At 51.3% G+C, this 18365-nt stretch overlaps 1 protein-coding gene across 1 annotated transcript in view; it reads right to left on the reverse strand.

The window, feature by feature from the left end:
• Window positions 1–17683, reverse strand: part of PCDH19 (protocadherin 19) — a 52006-nt gene extending 34323 nt beyond the window's left edge. The window contains exons 1-2 of the mRNA XM_031594299.2: window positions 15512–17683; window positions 12325–12652 (exon numbers count right to left, since the gene is read on the reverse strand). Of these exons, the coding sequence (XP_031450159.2) occupies window positions 12325–12652; window positions 15512–17652 (2469 nt within the window). The 5' untranslated portion in view covers window positions 17653–17683. The remainder of the gene's footprint in view (window positions 1–12324; window positions 12653–15511) is intronic.
• Between the last annotated feature and the right edge of the window lie 682 nt (window positions 17684–18365).

Genomic DNA, 18365 nt, shown 5'->3' on the forward strand with positions numbered 1-18365 from the left:
TTTATAATTAGATATAATACAGCAGATGATTTTCCTGCCCTTGATCAATGAAACCATGGTTGGTTTCTTGGGTTGGGCTTTTTTGCAGACACTCTGATTGCTGCCTAAACCGAGTGGAGTGGTGCCTTGCTCAGTTCAGCAGGAACAAGCAGAGACAGGGATGTGCAAACACAGCAGCTATTTAGATTTACTATCCCTGAAATATAAACAGAATATTTATTTCTGACCTTTTAAGTACTAATTCCAAATTTAATGAGGCACAATGAACGTTCCTCAGAGCCAGACTCCATGGCTGCTTAACACCACCAACCCTCTAATTATTATTGCAGCTTAAATAAAGGGCATTTGGTTCTGATGGACGTTATTAAACGCTGAAGGAACTGAGTCCAGCCTCCATTTTCTCCAGATAAAATAAAAAGCATTGCAGAAAAATCACTGGGAGAGTTCAGCCTCTAGCATCACCCCGCTCATCAGAAATGAGCAAAAGTATCAAAACGGATTGCATTACGGCGCTGCCATACCCACTAATCCGCTCTGAACTCCTGTCCCCTCCCCAAATAAGTATGGGCTTTCTCATTTTGGTCTGAAAATGGATCGAAGGCAGAAGGAAAGGAGCTGCAGTGATGTGATTTTGAAAAAGGGTATAGGATTAGAAACCCAGATTGAATCCTGAGAGCGGCGACACACAATGAAGCCATAATTACACTCCTGAAAGCCGCAAATAATATTACCCATTTGAATTTGTCAACATATCAGAAATCTACAGCATCGTTATGGAGAGCAAAAAGGCAATAACAAAACCCCTTCCATTCACGTGGCACTTCCAGCATCAAAGCTCTCCAGCAGCCGCCACGCAGCCAGGAGCTGCCATGGGCAGCTGCCTAGCACCAGCACCGCAGAACCCAAAGAAAAGCATTGAATCTACAGAGGGCATATCTGTAGGGGAGGGCAAACTAACAGCCTGCAGCAGGCTGCCAGCAGCCCCTGCCTGCAGAATGCCTTTTGGGAAGGAGATCCCCCAAAAGCAAGGATTGGGGTCAATGATCCCCACGGGCACTCTGCTGCAAGCTGGTACCCTGCAGGAGCACAGTGACCCATACAGCTCCCAGCAGGCCTTTCCCATCACCTGAGCCTGCAACTTGCAGCTGTGTCATGGATCTATGGATGCAGCTTCCAGCGAGGGCTGCACCCCTCTTTAAGTAGTGCAAGAAACAATCTGGATCTAATCAGCAGCCCTGGGGTAATGGGGCATGACTTACAGATTTGTTAAAAAACCTTTCAGAACTGTCCTTTGCCTGCCTCCTTCTATTAGGAATGAAAACAAATATAACAGAAGAACCTTTTTTCAAATGTTCCCATTGCCAGAGCTAAATAAAATCCTTGTCATTCACCCTCCGGAGTGGCAGGTCAGAGCGGCACCTTTCACAGGGAACAGAAGAAATCACAGATTTGTCACCGCAGAAGGAAAACCAAAAAAAACCACTGCAGCCGAGTTAAAAATACGGAAGGCGTCAGCACAGCGCAGCAGCACGGGGACACGGAGGCAAACCTGCTGCTCCAAGGGCTGTCTGTGACAGCATCGCCATCCCCGTGCCACTCTGTGCCCACGTCACCCGTCTCCCATCCGTCCCAGCGGTGGGGGAACCCGCCCCGTCTTAGGAACCAGCTGGTAAACACAGCCCGTGCGTTGTTACAAAGATGCCAAAACCTTACTACTTCGTGTTCCTTCCAGTTAATGTACCATAGCCGAGGATGAATTGCTATTACAAGGAACTAAAAATAAAAATGTTTCAGAGGCCGTAATTGGCTTGTCTTGTTGGGCTTTTTAAGGAGCCAAAGTACCAGTTCCAGGCTATTAGCCCTAAGGTTGTAGTAGAACAGTGTAAAATATTTCTTCATTAAAACTATACCTTCTCCATAGAGGTGTTTTTCTTAGGGATTTTTTTCCCTTTCCTCCTTCATTTTTTTTTTTTACTCTTTTCTTTTTAAAAGATGTGTGTTATCAAATAAGCTTTAGTTAAAAGAGGGCTTTGAAAGCCCAGGGGTGATAAAAATAGACAAGGCTCTTTGCAGCTGGAGAACCAGCCAGAGCCTTCAGCCATGGATTCAGGTCATTTTCCTACAAAGTTTACATAATGTTCCTGAGTCACATCTGTCAGCTTGGGCCATTTTTAATAACTGGCATCAAATCCTCCAGGGAAGGAGTGAGTGTGGGATGGGGACACTCACTGGCATGGGATGGGCACTGCTGGTATGGGATGGGGAGAGCCACCAGCATGGAATGGGAACCACTGGTATGGGATGAGGACTTCCACTGGGACAGGATGGGAACTGCTGGCATGGGATGGCGATTGCTGGCACGGCGACTGCAAGCCTCAAGAGTGGCCAGTGACCACCAGCTACCCGTGCCTGCTGTCTCCCAGCACCTGTATTTGCAGCTGGTGGCACTGCTAATTATAACCACAGCCTGAGAAACAACAGGAATGCAGAGTGCTGCCTCCCTTCCTGGCAGCTCCCTCCCACACTGCAGGATGTCACAGCCGCAGAATCATCCCCAAATGTGCCATGCAGGGGATGCCTCTGGGATGGGAATGACTTCTTCCCCCTCCACCTTTTGAGGCTCTTCAGTCCTATTCTATTATTAACAGCATTGGCTGCTCCGATCACTCGGTATCAGCAATGACAAACCCAAAACCATTTATTCAGCAAACACTTGTTTTGAAAGAAACAGATGCTGTGCCTGAGCGAGGAGCGGGAGATCTGGCACCAGTCAGCCATCCCGATGAGGCACGAGTGAAACAGCAATAACTCACAGACATTTCAAATGGTTTCAAACCCAGCATTCAGCCCTGTCACTTAGAGCCTGCCCCAACGGCCGCTGGGTCACAGCACACCGCGCTGCCCTCTCCACCCACAAAAGCATTCATCTGCACAGAATTAAAGCAATAACAACAACAGCAGCAGTAACGAGGCTGACCAACATGCCGGCAGCTCAGCAGAGGGATTACCAGGAACCCTCGAGCCCCCTGGTTTTGGCACTTTCCCTTCCAAAGTGCCAGATGTTTACAGCTTTGGTCTTGCGAATTGAAGGCTGCTGCTGGAAGAAGAATACATCTGCTAGGTACAATTGCTATTTTTTGATAGTGTCTAGGCAATACCTTGTTAAAAAGGGCAAAACAACAGTTATTAATTACCCTAATTAACCCAATTCATAAGACACATTTGTGTAGCTGTCATGACAACTGCTTTGACTAACTTGCCAAGAATAGCTTAGCTGTCCATTCAAATAAATCCCTGATAATTACTAGTCTAGTTTACTGGGCTTCTGTGATAATAATAATTAGTGCTACCGTACAAAAGGTCGCACTAAACAGTTTATGAATGATGCATTTCACACGGGGCTTACATGGCTCACCCGGCACCCAGAAGCGCGGCCGCGGGTCCGCGTGGCGTGGGCAGCACCGGGGGGCAAAGCCACCAGCATCACGGGGAGCTGACGCAGAGGACAGCTGTCGGCACGGCGGAGATCTAGGAAATCGCCCCATTTAGAATATATTCTGATTAAAAGCCACATATGGTCCTCATTGTCCACTCATTGTTACCTATCGCTACAGACATCTGCACGTCGACAGCGTCTTAATCTTTAAATATGTGCTGCTCCAGCACGCTCCTCCCACCTGAACTCGGCATTGCTCCTACTGACGGAGCGACGCTGTCACTCCAGGACGAGCATCACATCACCCTGCCCCACGCAGCGGGTCGTGGCTGAGGGCAGCGAGGCCGGGCAGGCACTTCCAACATCGCCATGGTGTGAAAAGCAAAGCAGCAGAAGTGACACCTCGGTTCGCAGCAAAGCTGTTCCCCCAGCAGCTCCAAATTCAGCGTGGGTTTCGTAGCGTTAACCCCGGAGTCGGCACACAGGAAGCCATGGTCTCCCATCTGCCCTTGGGGGAGGATGCACTTCAGGTCCCTGAGGGGTTTGGATCCAGGCCGGCCACATTCATCACTCACAGCAAAACAAGGGCTGGGAAACAAGGGGCTTTGTCAGAGCATCGTGGAGAAGGTGCAGAAACCTGACGCTGAGCAGCAGCTTCCCCAAGCGGAGGCTGCAGCTTGGTTCAATATGTTAGTGCCTAATGAAGGCTTCCCCCATGTTCTGCAGGGTATCATCATTCTCCTCCTAATGAGCATGTGTTAATGGCATATTAATGCTGACAACAACCAAGAGAGGAGAACAAGAGAGGAACAGGTTGGAAATCAGGAAAAACTCTTCCAAAAGAGTGGCCAGACTCTGGCACAGGCTGCTCAGGGAGTGCTGGGGTCACCGTCCCTGGAAATGTTCCAGAACCATGGGGATGTGGCACTGAGGGACGTGGTTATGGGCACGATACAGGTGGGTAGATGGTTGGATCAGATGATCTCAGAGGTCTTTTCTGACCTTCATGATTCTACGATTCTATAACAGATTCCAAAACTCTTCCCATTTCGAACACAGAGCTTCATCCCAAGGCAGCCAAAATGCCTTATTTCTCCCCAAACCAGGGATACCTGCACAGCAAGCAAGGGACAGGACCAGAGAACTGCATGCAGACTGTAGGAAGAGCCTCTCCCAGGGGATGCAGGTCTGGGCACTGTGTCTTTGCCAGCAGCCACATGGATCTGATTACCAAATGCCACCAGCGGTGGATCCACGGCTGAGCACCCAGCTGTCAATCTGATCCTGGAAGCTGGGCAGGGAGCTGGCACGCTGGGTTTGCACAATGGGGTTCATACAACTTCAGTGGATGGAAAACAACACACACACTCCAGGTGCTTCTTCAGTTTTGTCTCCTTCATTTGTGTTCCTTTGGAAGAGCAATGTCCGTGCTGCGGCACCAGCCTGGTTATTTTCCAGCAGACCGCCCAGCGCACCTGAGCTCACGCACAGCTCCTACATCATCTGGGCACGGGGCCCCCGGGCCCTATACATCACTGCAGAGCACAGACAGCTCCCAAAATACATCCGTCTGCGCACATGGAGCGCCGCAGGAAGAGGCAGAGAATTCTGCAGTCGTTACACTCCCGTGTGCCCACACCAGTGCTATGTTCAGATTGGCAGATCGATAATCGATGCCGCAATCAATAGCAGGGAATTTAGCTACATTATAAAAACAGTAAAATCAGCCAATAGTGAGAAATGACTATTGAGTCCTGTGTTTTCTGTACTCACTTAGTCTAATAATGGTGAATGATATTTTCCAAGTGCATTATTCAGCAATAAAAACACAGAATTATTTGATCTCCTTCTAACCTTTATGATTTTAAGCACTCCTTTTGACCCAGATTGAATGAGGCAACATCTGCAGAGCCTTTCACAAAATTGTACTCTGCGTGCACTATTGTAGGTCCGCCGCCAAAGATAAATGTTATTATTTTAAAACCATCATCGTACTAATAGATGAGCGCGCGCACTGCATTAGCACAGCCTGCAGATCTCTCGCGTTGGTGAGAAAATGCCAGAGGGTTTTTGCTTAATGGAATTTTACATACCTGACTTAGTATGGGTTAATGCAATCCACCAACACAGGAATTTTAAAACCTGCCCTGTGGCATACACCTGCCGTTACAAAAGATGGTGTAATCCGACAAGCTCACATCCCCGTGAGGGCAGCACGGCATTCACCTCCAAGTCTCCAACAGGACGCAGAGACAAAGAGCTCATCCACACAGCCCCAGAGCACTGCTGGGGTCACCCCGATGTGCCCAGCACCGCCACTAGGGCACTGACCACTGCTGCAGTCATCATTTCACTCCAGAACTGGTCAGGATGCCACACTGGGATCCCACAGCGATGATCCCACAGCCTCTTCTCCATCAAAGCTCCCACTGGTGCAATGCATGTTACCCAAACAGAAATATCTCAAAACACATTTGGGGCTACCAACAGACTAGGTTCACTTTGCTGAATGCTGGGATGCTTCTGGGGATAGTGAGAGGGATCCCAGGATGAGGTCTGTGCTCTGTGCTGCACACACGCTCACTGCCTATGCCAAGCACACTCTAATTTAAATTATAATTACTCTTATAGGTACACAGATTACAACTATTTATGCTACAAATAAGACCATCCTGTATTTTAATTAACAGAAAATGATTGGAACTCAACTATTGCCTCTGCTGGGAACAATATCTGATCATTTATTTAAGCGAAGCTGTGCACAGCCCCATATACAACCTAGCCGGGCAGCAGGAGTGGGCACAGCTGCTGGCACTGTTATGTATTTATATTTACATATGTATCTATGTATAAAACTCAGAGGGCAACAGCAATATCTCCAGGAAAAAGCAGGCTGGAAAAAAGGAAGGGCCAGAGGATGGAAAAGCATTTTTATAACTGGGATGCTCCATTGTATTCCAAACACTCCATCCCAAAGCGATGCTGACAACGTGATAGACTGGGGACCAGGACAGGTTGTGCAATTTTTTGTGTCACAGTCAGGGGCAAAGGGAATCGTAAAACCTACAACAGTTCAGAGCAGCATCACCTGCCCTGCAGTGAAGCAGGGGAGCTCTCAGCAACTTTCTACCCTTCAGGTCTCAAAGGGCAAAGCAGGGAGCGCTGGAGTGAATTCCCAAACAGCAGGACATTGACTGGCCATAGGACAAATCAGAAAGATAACGACCCTACAGCACTAGGGCAGAAAGGGATGGCAGCTCTGCAGGGTGACCCTCTGGAGACAAAGTCCATCTCTGCTCCATCCTCAACCTATCAGACTCCCGCTGAAAGCAGGAAAAGGGGCCAGAAGGGCACCTGGCTGAGGGCTTCTGATCCCAAACACCTGGGAAGGCTCCAGGAGAAAACCATGGCCCTGTGTAAGGTTACCCAAAGGGGATGTGTGCTTGGCCCTAAATATTCCTTTGCATGCAGGTGCTTTATGCAAAACAAATTACAGAAGGAAGCCACAAGGTTTGTGTTGTTCAATACAAGAGCTAATTTAAAAATTACTATACAAAAGGCTATAAATACTGTGCAAGGCTACCCTTTGGATGTAATTTTTAAAAAGCTTACAGTAAGTCTTTCCTAATTTAAGGGAAAAGCCTTATCTACCATGTGTAAATACACTCATGGGAGGTTTATTTTGTAGAGTTGACAAGTAAGAATTATGCATCAAATCCAAAATTTCTAACAGCAAAGCAAGATGGGCTGCTCTACTTTTGGTAAAAGTGAACCATAAAACCCCAACAAAGAGTATGAAAATAAATTATATGCATCTCATTATATAGAATCATACAATATTTCAAGTTGGAAGGGACCCATAAGGATCATCGAGTCCAAGCCCTGGCTCCACACAAGATCAACCAAAAATCATACTATATGACTGTGCATATAATTATTTACTTAACTGTATACAGTATACAGCCCTATACACTTCATGTACTTATATAAATACATATAAACTCATATACTTATATAAATACATTGGACCAAGACAATCTTTAAGGTCCTTTCCAACTCAAGCCATTCTGTGATAGTCTATAGCAAGCATATGGTGCATTATATATTACATATAATGTATGGTCATTAGGATGCTACATATAGCTATACAATCATTTCCTTTCCCAGGTGGATGAAGAGGTGGATGTCTTCCCCACACAGCTGCCAGCATCAAATCACGCCCTGACCCACATTTCCCCACGGTTCCCAGCAGCACATGGTGCCCCCATGGAACAGCGCAGGAGCTGTCCGGTGCTGAACCCAACACCGCCAAACCCAACGCCTGGCAAAGAGCAGCAGTGATGGGCGAGAGCCACTGCACACCATCAATGAGAGCTGGAGCACTTATCTCCATCGCAAGGCATTCAAATGAACTTTTCAAATCAGACAGCTTGAAGCAATCACGTTACAAGATGTACAATTGGGTTCAGCTGACCTCAGAACAGAAGAGACCTCAGAATAGAACAGACCTCAGAAGGGAACAGACCATTGATCACGTCCATAATGTTGTCCCTCAGTGCCAGGGGAGCATCCAGTGACCCAATGCTGCACAGAAACAACCCCACCAAGGCAGGCATTGTGCTTGCAGTCCCACAACCTCTCCCACCCCGACACCCCCCTACTGCCACCTCCAGCCTCCAAGCGCCCACAGGCACAAAGCACAAGTGCCACCAGCCATCCACAAGGTTCTGCAGAGCCATCCTGCGGCTTCTCAGTGGAACCCATGCAGCACCTGGCCACCTCCAGCAGCAGAGAGGGGCAGCAGAGCTGGCAGCCCACAGAGCAGCCAGGCTGCCATTAACTGCCAGACAGAGATGCTCACGCGCGAGAAGACGGCAGTGCTAATTAGAGACGTGACCCGTGCCTGCACATCTCGGTGCAGCGCGGAGAGAAAAAAGTGCTGAGTTACAGTGACCTCCCAAGGAGAAAACAAGACTGGCAACGCTTTCTGCGAAGGCACTCTTCCGACTAGTTGAACATCATTGCTGATAATGCTTTAATTATTATCTCTACTTAAAATAAGCCTTATTTCAACAGTCTGGCATGTCTCAGTGCTGCAAACTTTCTCCGGCTTGGAAATTATCTCCTTTTTTTTCCTGCTCTATACACAGTATTACTGAGAAGCAAGCCAAATCCCTTCCAATTATGTATCATGACGTTTCCCCAGTGTTACAGTAAAGCAAGGCCCTTCACTCCTAAATGGCACGGTTTATAACAAATTGTCTGTTATACCAGACAGAAACTGATTTCCTCAAACCGAGCATATTAAAGTGAGTACATTCATTCTGGTTGTAACACACAAAATGTGATTATAACAGACACATTTGGGGCTTTTTAAGGCTAGCGGAGAAGAGGAGGATAAGCTGGAGGGGAAGAAAGAATTGACAAGTAGAGAAATGACAGAGAAAGAGGAACAGCCACGCTCATTTCCTTCCTTACAAAACAAAAACCTTTGTGTGTTGTAGAAATGTGCTTTCGTTAACACCGCGAGATAGCCAGAGCAGAAAGTGCCTGCGCTGCCTGAAACGAAAATTGCTCCATTGTGCTTAGAAAACCATTTCCTATGGCGAGCGGAGCTCTTTCCAGGTAGTAAAAAGCCTATCTGAAACCACTGGGGCCTTATCCCACAACTGTTGCTCGCTCCAATAATCCCTGCTGCTATGAGGAGCCCAAGTGAAATCAGTGTGAGTGAGGATTATGCTAGAGTGTGGCAAGGCAGGGACTATGGCAGGATGACCACAAATGCAGCTGTTCTCTATCTTACCCCTGGTACTGGGGTGCCCGTGCCTGATGCCACTGGCCATTGACCTTAAGGGGTGTTGACTTGTTCCATTGGGGTGGCATTGGGTTGGTGTGATCCTGGCCAGGGGAGATGTCCCACCCGTGAGGTGGCATTTCCCAAAGCCATGTCCCCCAGAAAAACACAGTGCCTGACGGCTGCAGGAACACAGGAGGAAGCCATTGCACACAGGCGGTGTTCTTTTCAAGCCAAAATTTGGGCATGCAAGTGTTACCCAAGGGTGGATGCTCTGCATGCAAATTGTGTCCCAGTGATCCTAAAACACCCTGCATTCAGACTGGTTTCCACACTGCCCCAGTGCATCGCGCATTTTTATCAAGAAAGCTGCCTAATGGTTCCAACTACTTTAGGTTCCTCATCTCCTGGTACAAAGTCCAACAGTCTACATGCACCATCCAACCACACATCCACTGGACTCCCATCTGATGCCCCCATGTTCAGCAAGCAACAAAGCCCTGGGCTCCAGCACTGACTGGCAATGCCTTCCCCATTCTCTGCTACAAACTGAGCCCAGGGCAGATGGGAACACTTGGTGCCACCACCACACCATGCACAGCCCAGAGAAGGAATCCCATTAGCACCGGCACAACCGCGGCTCCATGCATCCCAGACCTGAGGCTGTTGGAGCCAATGAGCCTTGCACTGCAGCCCAGCAGCACAGCACCACTCAGTGCTCCCGCTCAGAGGCAACCGCTCACCACCAACACGAGCATCATATGCTAAGTGACACTGCAGCAACATGTTTACCTCCGTGCTTTATCTCTCATCAAGCAGCGCGTTGCCTTCCATCGACGCGGGAGGAGAAGTGACTCCGAGGTGGAGCATCAGCGCTATCTCCGTGACACTGACACCTATTAAAGGCTCCCAGGGGACGCGGCAGCAGCCTCGTCACTGCAGGCACCGCCAGGCGGCCCTGCCACATGCTCCCAGTGTGCTGAGAGGAGAGCTCATCACTCCAGGAACACCACGCTCGGGATGGGTTTGTTACTGCTCCATCAGCCTCACCTGGAGGTGTACTGACAGCAGTCTGCACAGGGGTATAATTACAGCCCGTAGCAACCGCTGGCAAAATGACAGACAGCAGTGGGTACAGGCAGCAGCACTCTGTGTAAGGAGCAGGATTTGGGCAGTGGGATTGCAGGAAGGGGCTGGAGGAGGGCAAGTGATTGGGGTGCACTTGTGCAGAGCGTGGAGAAGCTGGGGAGACTCTGCAGGCAGCACCTGACATGTGGGTGATGCACAACAACCTGACTTGGGGATGATGCACAACAACCTGACACCAGGGTGATGCACAACAACTTGAGATGCTGAAAATGAACAGCATGGGGACAATGTACAGTCTGACATAGGGATGATGTATAATCTGAGATAAGGAAGATGCACAACATGACGTGGTGATGCACAATAACCTGGCATGGGGGTGGTAACACAGGGGTCACATCTCCCTTTGGTGCCGTGTTCTGCAGACACCGTGTGTGGCAGACGAGGTGGCTACGGTCACTGCTGGCTCCTGATAACGCTCTAGCATCAGGCAGCCACCTCATACTCAGGGGGCACCTGGGCTTGTAGGAGTGGGCTGCACCCAGCAACACCAGTAAGATAAGTGTCCTCATAAGAGCTGGAAACACACTGTGGGGGCTCTCTTTCAAAAAATGAAAATAAAAAACATTCCTACCCCAAAAGAAACATCCAAGCAGCCTCCAGTTGGGATTTCTCTGACCATGCCCTTCTGTACTGCAACATCCCCAGTGAGAGAGCCCATGGCCTCACGGATGGCAGCTCCACACTCATCCATGGCTGGGAGAACCCCTCTGGGCACGACAGTGCCTCATGAGGGCACTCAGCAGGAGGCAGCCAGGCTCTGAGCAGGGAAGGGAGCCTCCCACTACCCCCTCACAGGGCTGCTGACACTCCAGGGCAGCAAAGCATAGTGCTTCTCACCAGAGACAAATTCATTTCTGCAGGCCATGTACCAGTACTTAGCAATGTATCCTGTCTTGCAAGGTTCGGGGAGAAGGAAGGGCAAAGCTCTGTGACTTGCATCCACAAACACTGGTTCTATGCTCGGGTGCTAAAACACCAGGGGTCAGGGTGTGCTTCACCACTACATAGAATCATTAAGGTTGGAAAAGCCACTAAGATCATCTAGTCCAACCCCAACCCACCCCCGCAATACCCATAACCACGTCCCTCAGTGCCACATCTCTGTGGTTCTGGAACACCTCCAAGGAAGAGGACTTCACCACCTCTCTGGGCAGCCTGTCCCACTGCATCACCACTCTTTCTGATAAATCCAGCAGTCCTGCTGTCTCACAGCAGGCCAGGCTCTGTTCTCCACAGCACAAGTCTGAATCTGAAGCAGCTCCACAGTCTCCAGGAGCATCACTTTGCATTTACACCAGTACCGCAAGCGCAGAACAGCACTAACCATAAATATTTTAGGTGCTTTTTCAGCTTTGTTATTCCGTTCAAAGCAGGAAACATGACAAACCTTTGATTGTTTTGCTTAATACTAAACAATAATTCAAAGAGAGACAAACAAGCAACATTAAATGATGCCTGTGATGTACGGGAAAGCCAATGAATTAGGAGAACCTGATGAGGACAGCTTGGAGCGCAGCAGGACCTTCACTTGGTACCCCCCATTGGCAGCACACCATCGTGTGCTGCATCCCCTGTGAGATCTGGGATAAGCAATGTCCCCAAGAAGGCTTTAAGGACCTCATAAAAACTCATGTCAATCCAACAAACACCTCTTCCTTTAAGTCAACGCGCTCAAAGTCCAGCTGCAAAGCACACAGAGCCATGCCATGCCACGCCAGCATCCCCCAACTGGGCACTGCTGCTGGTGGGAGAAACACCCACCTGTGAACACCTGCCACGACCACACAGAACCCACAAGAAGCGGTTCAACACTGCCCACCTCTCCCAACAGAGATGGAGATGAGCGCCCAGCCAAGCACCTGCTCTCTGCCCACCACCCATCACAAAGCAACATCGAAGTGTCGGCTCAGCCCGGCGCCATCGGCGGTACCCAGGCAGGACTCACCTCGGGCAGTGGCATCCCGTTGATGATGAGGTCGGGCTGCTGGGGGCTCTGCCCCGTGAAGGTGTGGTGGTAGATGTGGTTGGAGCCAGCGTTGCGGCTGTTCTGGCTCTCCACATTGAGGAAGGTGCTGTCGGAGCGGCGGCAGCCCAGTGGCAGAGTCTGCTGGTGGTAGTCGAAGTAGTTGAGGGATGAGGTGAGGGAGGAGCAGCTCACAACATTCATTTTATCCGTCTCCTCCACGTCGCGCGGAACCAGGCGGATATCGTTCTTGCTGATTTTCTTTTTCTTGCTTGATTTCTTCTGATGCCCGTAGGAGTACTCTGCGATTCTGGGGGAGGGAAGAAAAAGGAAGAGCTGAGAGCATCCCGAACTCTGCCCCTGAAAGGAGCACTTGGAGAGCTGGTGGGCTCAGCCCCATCTCTGTGCAGGATTCAGTCACGCGCATTACGTCACGTTCGGGCTCTTGTGGCACAGAACAGTCTGGAACCGATTTTCCTACGTATAACGTATTCGGGTCAGACATGAAAAGCAAAGGGGAAATGCCCCTGCTTTTTTTCTAGTGTTTCTTATTGCTGATATTTAGTGACTGGGAGTAAAGTCCAGCCTGGAGAAGAGAAAAATGGAGATGTTAAAATCCATGAGCTGAAAAGGGTATCTGCATTCATTTCCATGTGTAATAAGGATTTTAAAAGTGATTTAATTTGGTCCCCGTAATGAAAATTCAAAATGAATAGTGGATTTTTTCCCAGTTCATTTTCCACAGCAGTAAATAAAGCAGACCCAGAAGCAGCCCTGGCTGGCAAGCTCTATTTCTCGCACTCCAAAGGCCGTTTGTTTATTAGCACTCTATCCAAAGCGCTCGTATTTTGGCTATCTCCTGGCAATACCTGATCTCTGCAATCTCTCCTCCAGCCGTGCCTTATTCCTCACTCGTCCCCTGACACACACACACACCCTCCTGTTGGGAAAGGCTTTCGTCTGCTGGAAATCAGAGAACTACAACTGTGTTTCGCAAAAAGAAATGATCCTTCCTGACCCTTTTTTTTTTCTTTTTTTTTTTCCCTGTAACTGCGAGCTTGCTTTTCTCTGCCTTTCTTCCCCTATTTTGCTTCCCATCTGCCAAAAGAATCAGCTGATGAAGTGTCTTGTTGCCTTCTACATAACACCGGGGGGATGGTAAAGAAGTTACCATAAAGCAGCACTAAGAACATAAGGAACACCACCGTTGTGCTAACTATGCAGGCTGAGTTCGGAGGGCTGGGGCTGCTCCCTCCAACACAGCCCCACCAGAGCACGCACAGCTCTGGGCAGCTCAGCACTTCCCAGGGCACACTGCAGCTTGTACCGCTGCACACCTGAAAGCCAGGAGTTGCCCTTCTGCTTAATATGTATTACAAAAAAAACAAAACAAACAACCACCAAACACAACAGCTGCAGCCAAAATAATAGGATGAATGAATAATAGAGTTTATCGAGAAAGGCAAATATTGGGAAAATACTCTTGTTCCAGAAAGCTAATTGCCTGAGCATGAAAATGCCACCAAGCCGAAGAGCTCTCTCATATAACCTTATGTGCCCCGTAAATTCACACGTTTTATGGAGCCTCTCCGCCAGATGTTGCGAGGAACCTCAGAAATAAAGCACTGGAAGCCCAAGTGCAGGCACAGCACGGCGTGCCCGATGACCACAGGCAGGGCTGGGGCGATCCACTGCCCCTCTCCCTCTGCAGCTGACTCCTGCTGATCAGATGCACACGGGTAGCAGCCCGCGCCTTCCCCTGAGCGCGGCAATAAATCAGAGCAAGGCAGGGATTTCTGTTGTGCCAACAATCTATACGCCGCCGAGTCGCCTAACAACGCTTGATGAAGCTTTAATTGTTTTGTTTACCTCAATGTTTAAGTTTGGCAATGCGAGATCCCGATTTATTTCCCGCAGGCATTCATTTTGTTGTCCTTTCTCTATTGACCAATTATTTAATTAAACTGCACTTCATTAATCCCTAAGCCATCACAGCAAACCCAGCGCCCATACACACGCGTGAAGCTGCAAGGGGCACCACGACGTGATTTTTATACGTTCGGATCCCATTCGTGTTTAATGGGCCGAGCTGGCAAGAAATCTGCTATATTAGCTCCCCATAACACAGCACAGAGCCAGTTTTATTTGCAAATGATTTTTTTCCCCCATCGTGCAAAAAGGCTTATAAATGCACTTCATGTTGTGAAAACGGGGTGTAAAAATCAAACTCTCAAGCATTATTTCTGCATAAATAAAACTTTAAGGACCGCACATCCCCCTTCCCACCCCACCCCCCCCCAACGAATGGCCACAGGCGATGCCAGGTTTCAAAGGTAGAGCAAAATTAATTTCCATTCCTCCCATCTGAAATGACTCAGTGCTGAAGGAATGGAGAAGTCATGGCTATTTCACTAGTAACAGGATTAAACCATTTATGAGGCATTGCAGCTGCTCTTTTATGGCATCTGATTGATATTCATGTGTGGTTAGCGTTTGTCTACTAACTTGTGTAACACTGAGAATAGTAAAAGAGAGACAATAATCGCGGGGCTGTTACATATTCAGGGGCTCGGTTCCACATCTTCCCCTTTCAGCAGGCGCTGACCTGCCCTCCTGCATTTCGGACCGTGCGCCCGCATTCAGCCCGGGCAAAAGAATGCAGCGCTGCAAAAATAATTGCGAGAGCCCAGCTCACAGACACTGAGTCCCCATCACTTCCATCCGCCTGTGGGGATGGGAAGCTTTGGGGAGCATTGTCGTCCGTGGCTGAGCCGCATCCACGCCACAGGCACACAATGGCTCTTGGAGAGAAGGAAGGGCCCGCGGTCCCCGCTGCTGTGGGCACCACCAGGATGCCACTCTGTGGTCCCATGGCACGTGGGTGGGGTGGTGGATCTGTCCCCAAGGCACTTCTGTACAGAGCAGAACCCAACGCCCGCTGCAACAGATTGGCAAATGAAAAATGATGGCAGCCCGCACCTCGGCATGGGGCTCGCTTCTTCCCCCTGAGAAGTGCTCTAAAGCTCCTAAGGACATCTCACAGACCTGCGGCTCGCTGCTGCTGCTAAAGCAAAAACCCCAGGCATACAACAGCAAAAGGAAAAATAACTGTGCTCGCAGAAATCAAAGCAGCCCCTGGCCGGTACACAGAAATAAAGATGTTCTTTACCTGCAGTTATAGGTCCTGATTTCCTTGTTATCCCTTTTGCACTTTACGGCCACGAAGATCATGGTGACAAAAAGAATGGCTGCAATAGACCCCAGGGCAATAATGAAAATAAGGGAGAGGTTAACAGATCCTATGGACTCCTGGGCATCCAGGGCTGGGGACAGGTATATCAAAATCAAGGCAGAGGCCGACAGGGATGTTTTTCCATGGTCGTGAGCCACCACGATCAGCTCGTAGGCTGTCTTGGCATTCTCCCCAAAGGCTCTGGTGGTCCTTATCTCTCCATTGACCTGGTCTATCTCAAAAAATCCTCTGTCTCCTTCCACCATCTCATAGGAAAGCCTGCCATTTTCACCCTCATCATAGTCATCTGCTTTGACCACTGTCACCAGGTAGCCAACCCCTGCGTTCCGGGGGATGTACACCTCCGCGGTCCCATTGACCAACGGTGGGGCCGTGATCACCGGGGTGTTGTCGTTGACATCCAGGACGATCACCCTGACAGTGGCATTGCTCTGCAGAGAGGGATTGCCCCCGTCTTTCGCCAAGACTTTGAACTCAAAGGCCTTGGTCTGCTCGTGATTGAAGGACCTCAAAGCATAGATATCTCCAGAATTGGGGTTGATGGAGACATAGGTGAAGACAGGCATGTCCCTGACTTGGGAGGGCACGATCTGGTAGGAGACACTGCCATTGAGGCCCAGGTCAGGGTCCCTTGCTGAGACCGAGAGGAGGTAGGCCCCCGGAGTGTTGTTCTCCTGCACGATGACCTGGTAGTAGGGCTTGGAAAAGTGAGGGTGGTTGTCATTCTCATCGGTGATCTTGACAGTGAAGGACTTGGTAGCCTGCAAGGAGGGGACACCATTGTCCTTGGCCTGGATGGTGAGGTTGTACTGGTCCCTTTGCTCACGATCCAGCCGCCCATCCACCAGGATGGTGGAGAAGCTCTCATACTCCTGCAGCCGGAAGGGTACGTTGCCCAGCAGCTTGCACTGCACACGTCCATTGGCCCCCGAGTCGCGGTCCGAGACCCGCACCAAGGCGATGACGTACCCCGGAGGGGCGTTCTCGCTCACCTCCACCAGCTCACTGTTGACAGAGAGAAGGTTGATGAGGGGAGGGTTGTCGTTGGCGTCCTGCACACTGATGGTCACTTTGCAGTGGGCAGGGATGGAGTTGGGTCCCAAGTCCTTGGCCTGCACATCCAGCTCATATACGTGTCCCTCCTCATAGTCGATGGCACCACTGACTGTGATGAGGCCGCTCTGAGGGTCGATCTGGAAGAGCTCTCGAGCCCGGTCAGAGACATAACTGTGGAAAGAGTAGAGCACCTGCCCATTTGTGCCCTCATCCGGGTCAGAAGCGTTAAGACGGATGACTGGTGTGCCTGGTGGGGCATTTTCAGGCACGCTGACAGTATAGGCCGGCTCCTCGAAGAGAGGGTTGTTGTCATTGGAGTCGATGACGCGGATGCTCAGCTCCACTGTGCCAAAGTTGGGCGGGTCACCGCCATCCAGCGCCGTGATCACGTAACTGTAGTGGGACTGGGTCTCGCGGTCCAGGCTCTTCTCCACCACCAGCTCAGCAAAGCGAGAGCCATCTCCCCGTGTCTTGGTCTCCAGCCCAAAGAGGTCGTTGGGGGTGATCTGATAGCTCTGCACTCCAAAGCTGCCCGAGTCTGGGTCATAGGCACTTTCCAGTGGGACACGGGTGCCAGGGCTGGCGGTCTCTGAGATTTCCAGTTCGATTTGGTCAGTGGGGAAGCTGGGCGCGTTGTCGTTGAGGTCCTTGATCTCCAGCTTGATCACGCAGATCTCCATGGAGCTGGACATCACCTCCAGCGAGATGACGCACTTGGGGCTCTGCCGGCACAGCAGGTCCCGGTCGATCTTCTGCTTGGTGACCAGCAGCCCAGACCCGGGGTTGATGTCCACCAGGTGGGGGGCCGAGTTGGAGACCACTCGGAAGGCGGTGGGCTGCCGGGGGTCTATCACGAAGCCGGCGTCCCGCGCGTCCTTGGCGACGTTGGCGATAACGGTGCCGGCCCGCTGCTCCTCCTCCACCGAGTACTTGAGGTTGACGAGGGCGCCGGCGCCGGCCCAAAGCAAGGCGGCCCCCAGCAGCGCCGGGAGAGCCCCCATCGCCGCACCCGCCCCCTCCGGCCGCCGCGTCGCGCCCCGACGGCCGCTCGCTTCAGGGGCCGCCCGCTCGCATGCGGGCAGCGCCCGGCGGAGCGCCCCGGCGGCGGCGGGCGGGAGCGGGCACCGGAGCCGCGGTCCCCTCGCGTCCACGCCAACGCCGCCCGCTCAGCAGCTCGGAGCCCGCGGTGCAAAGGATGGGTCGGGCATGGCGAGCGGGAGCGGGAAGTGGAGCCGGTGCTGAGCCGAGCCGAGCCGAGTCGCGCCGAGCCGCGCCGAGCCAAGCCTGAACCCGCTCCCGCCGGCGCTCGCTGCGGCGGCCGCACGCCACTGCCCGCAGTCCGGAGCGCCGGCGGGCGGCGCGGGGGCGGGCGGCGCGGGGGCGGGAAACGGAGTGGCTCGTCCAATGGGCGCGAGGGGGCGGGGCGGGCGCGGCGCTCTTCCACCAATGGGAGCGCGCCGAGCTGTGCTGCCGACCGGGGGGCGGGGCCGAGGCGGGGCCTGCGGAGCGGCGCGGTCGGGAGCGGAGCGGGGTGCGCTGTGTCGGGAGCCGCCGCGTGCGGCCCGAGTCCGCCCGGTGCCCCTCAACTGCCAGCGCTTTGGGGCGCGACGGCACCGTGGGAAGCGGCGCTGCTGGGGTTTTCCCTGCGGCTCCCGCGCGGGCAGCGCGCCCAACTCGCTGCTAATTATCTTTAATTCCCTGGGAAAGGCGGAGA

Source organism: Phasianus colchicus, chromosome 14, assembly GCF_987193195.1.
Source record: "Phasianus colchicus chromosome 14, bPhaCol1.hap1.1, whole genome shotgun sequence".
NCBI lineage: Eukaryota > Metazoa > Chordata > Aves > Galliformes > Phasianidae > Phasianus > Phasianus colchicus.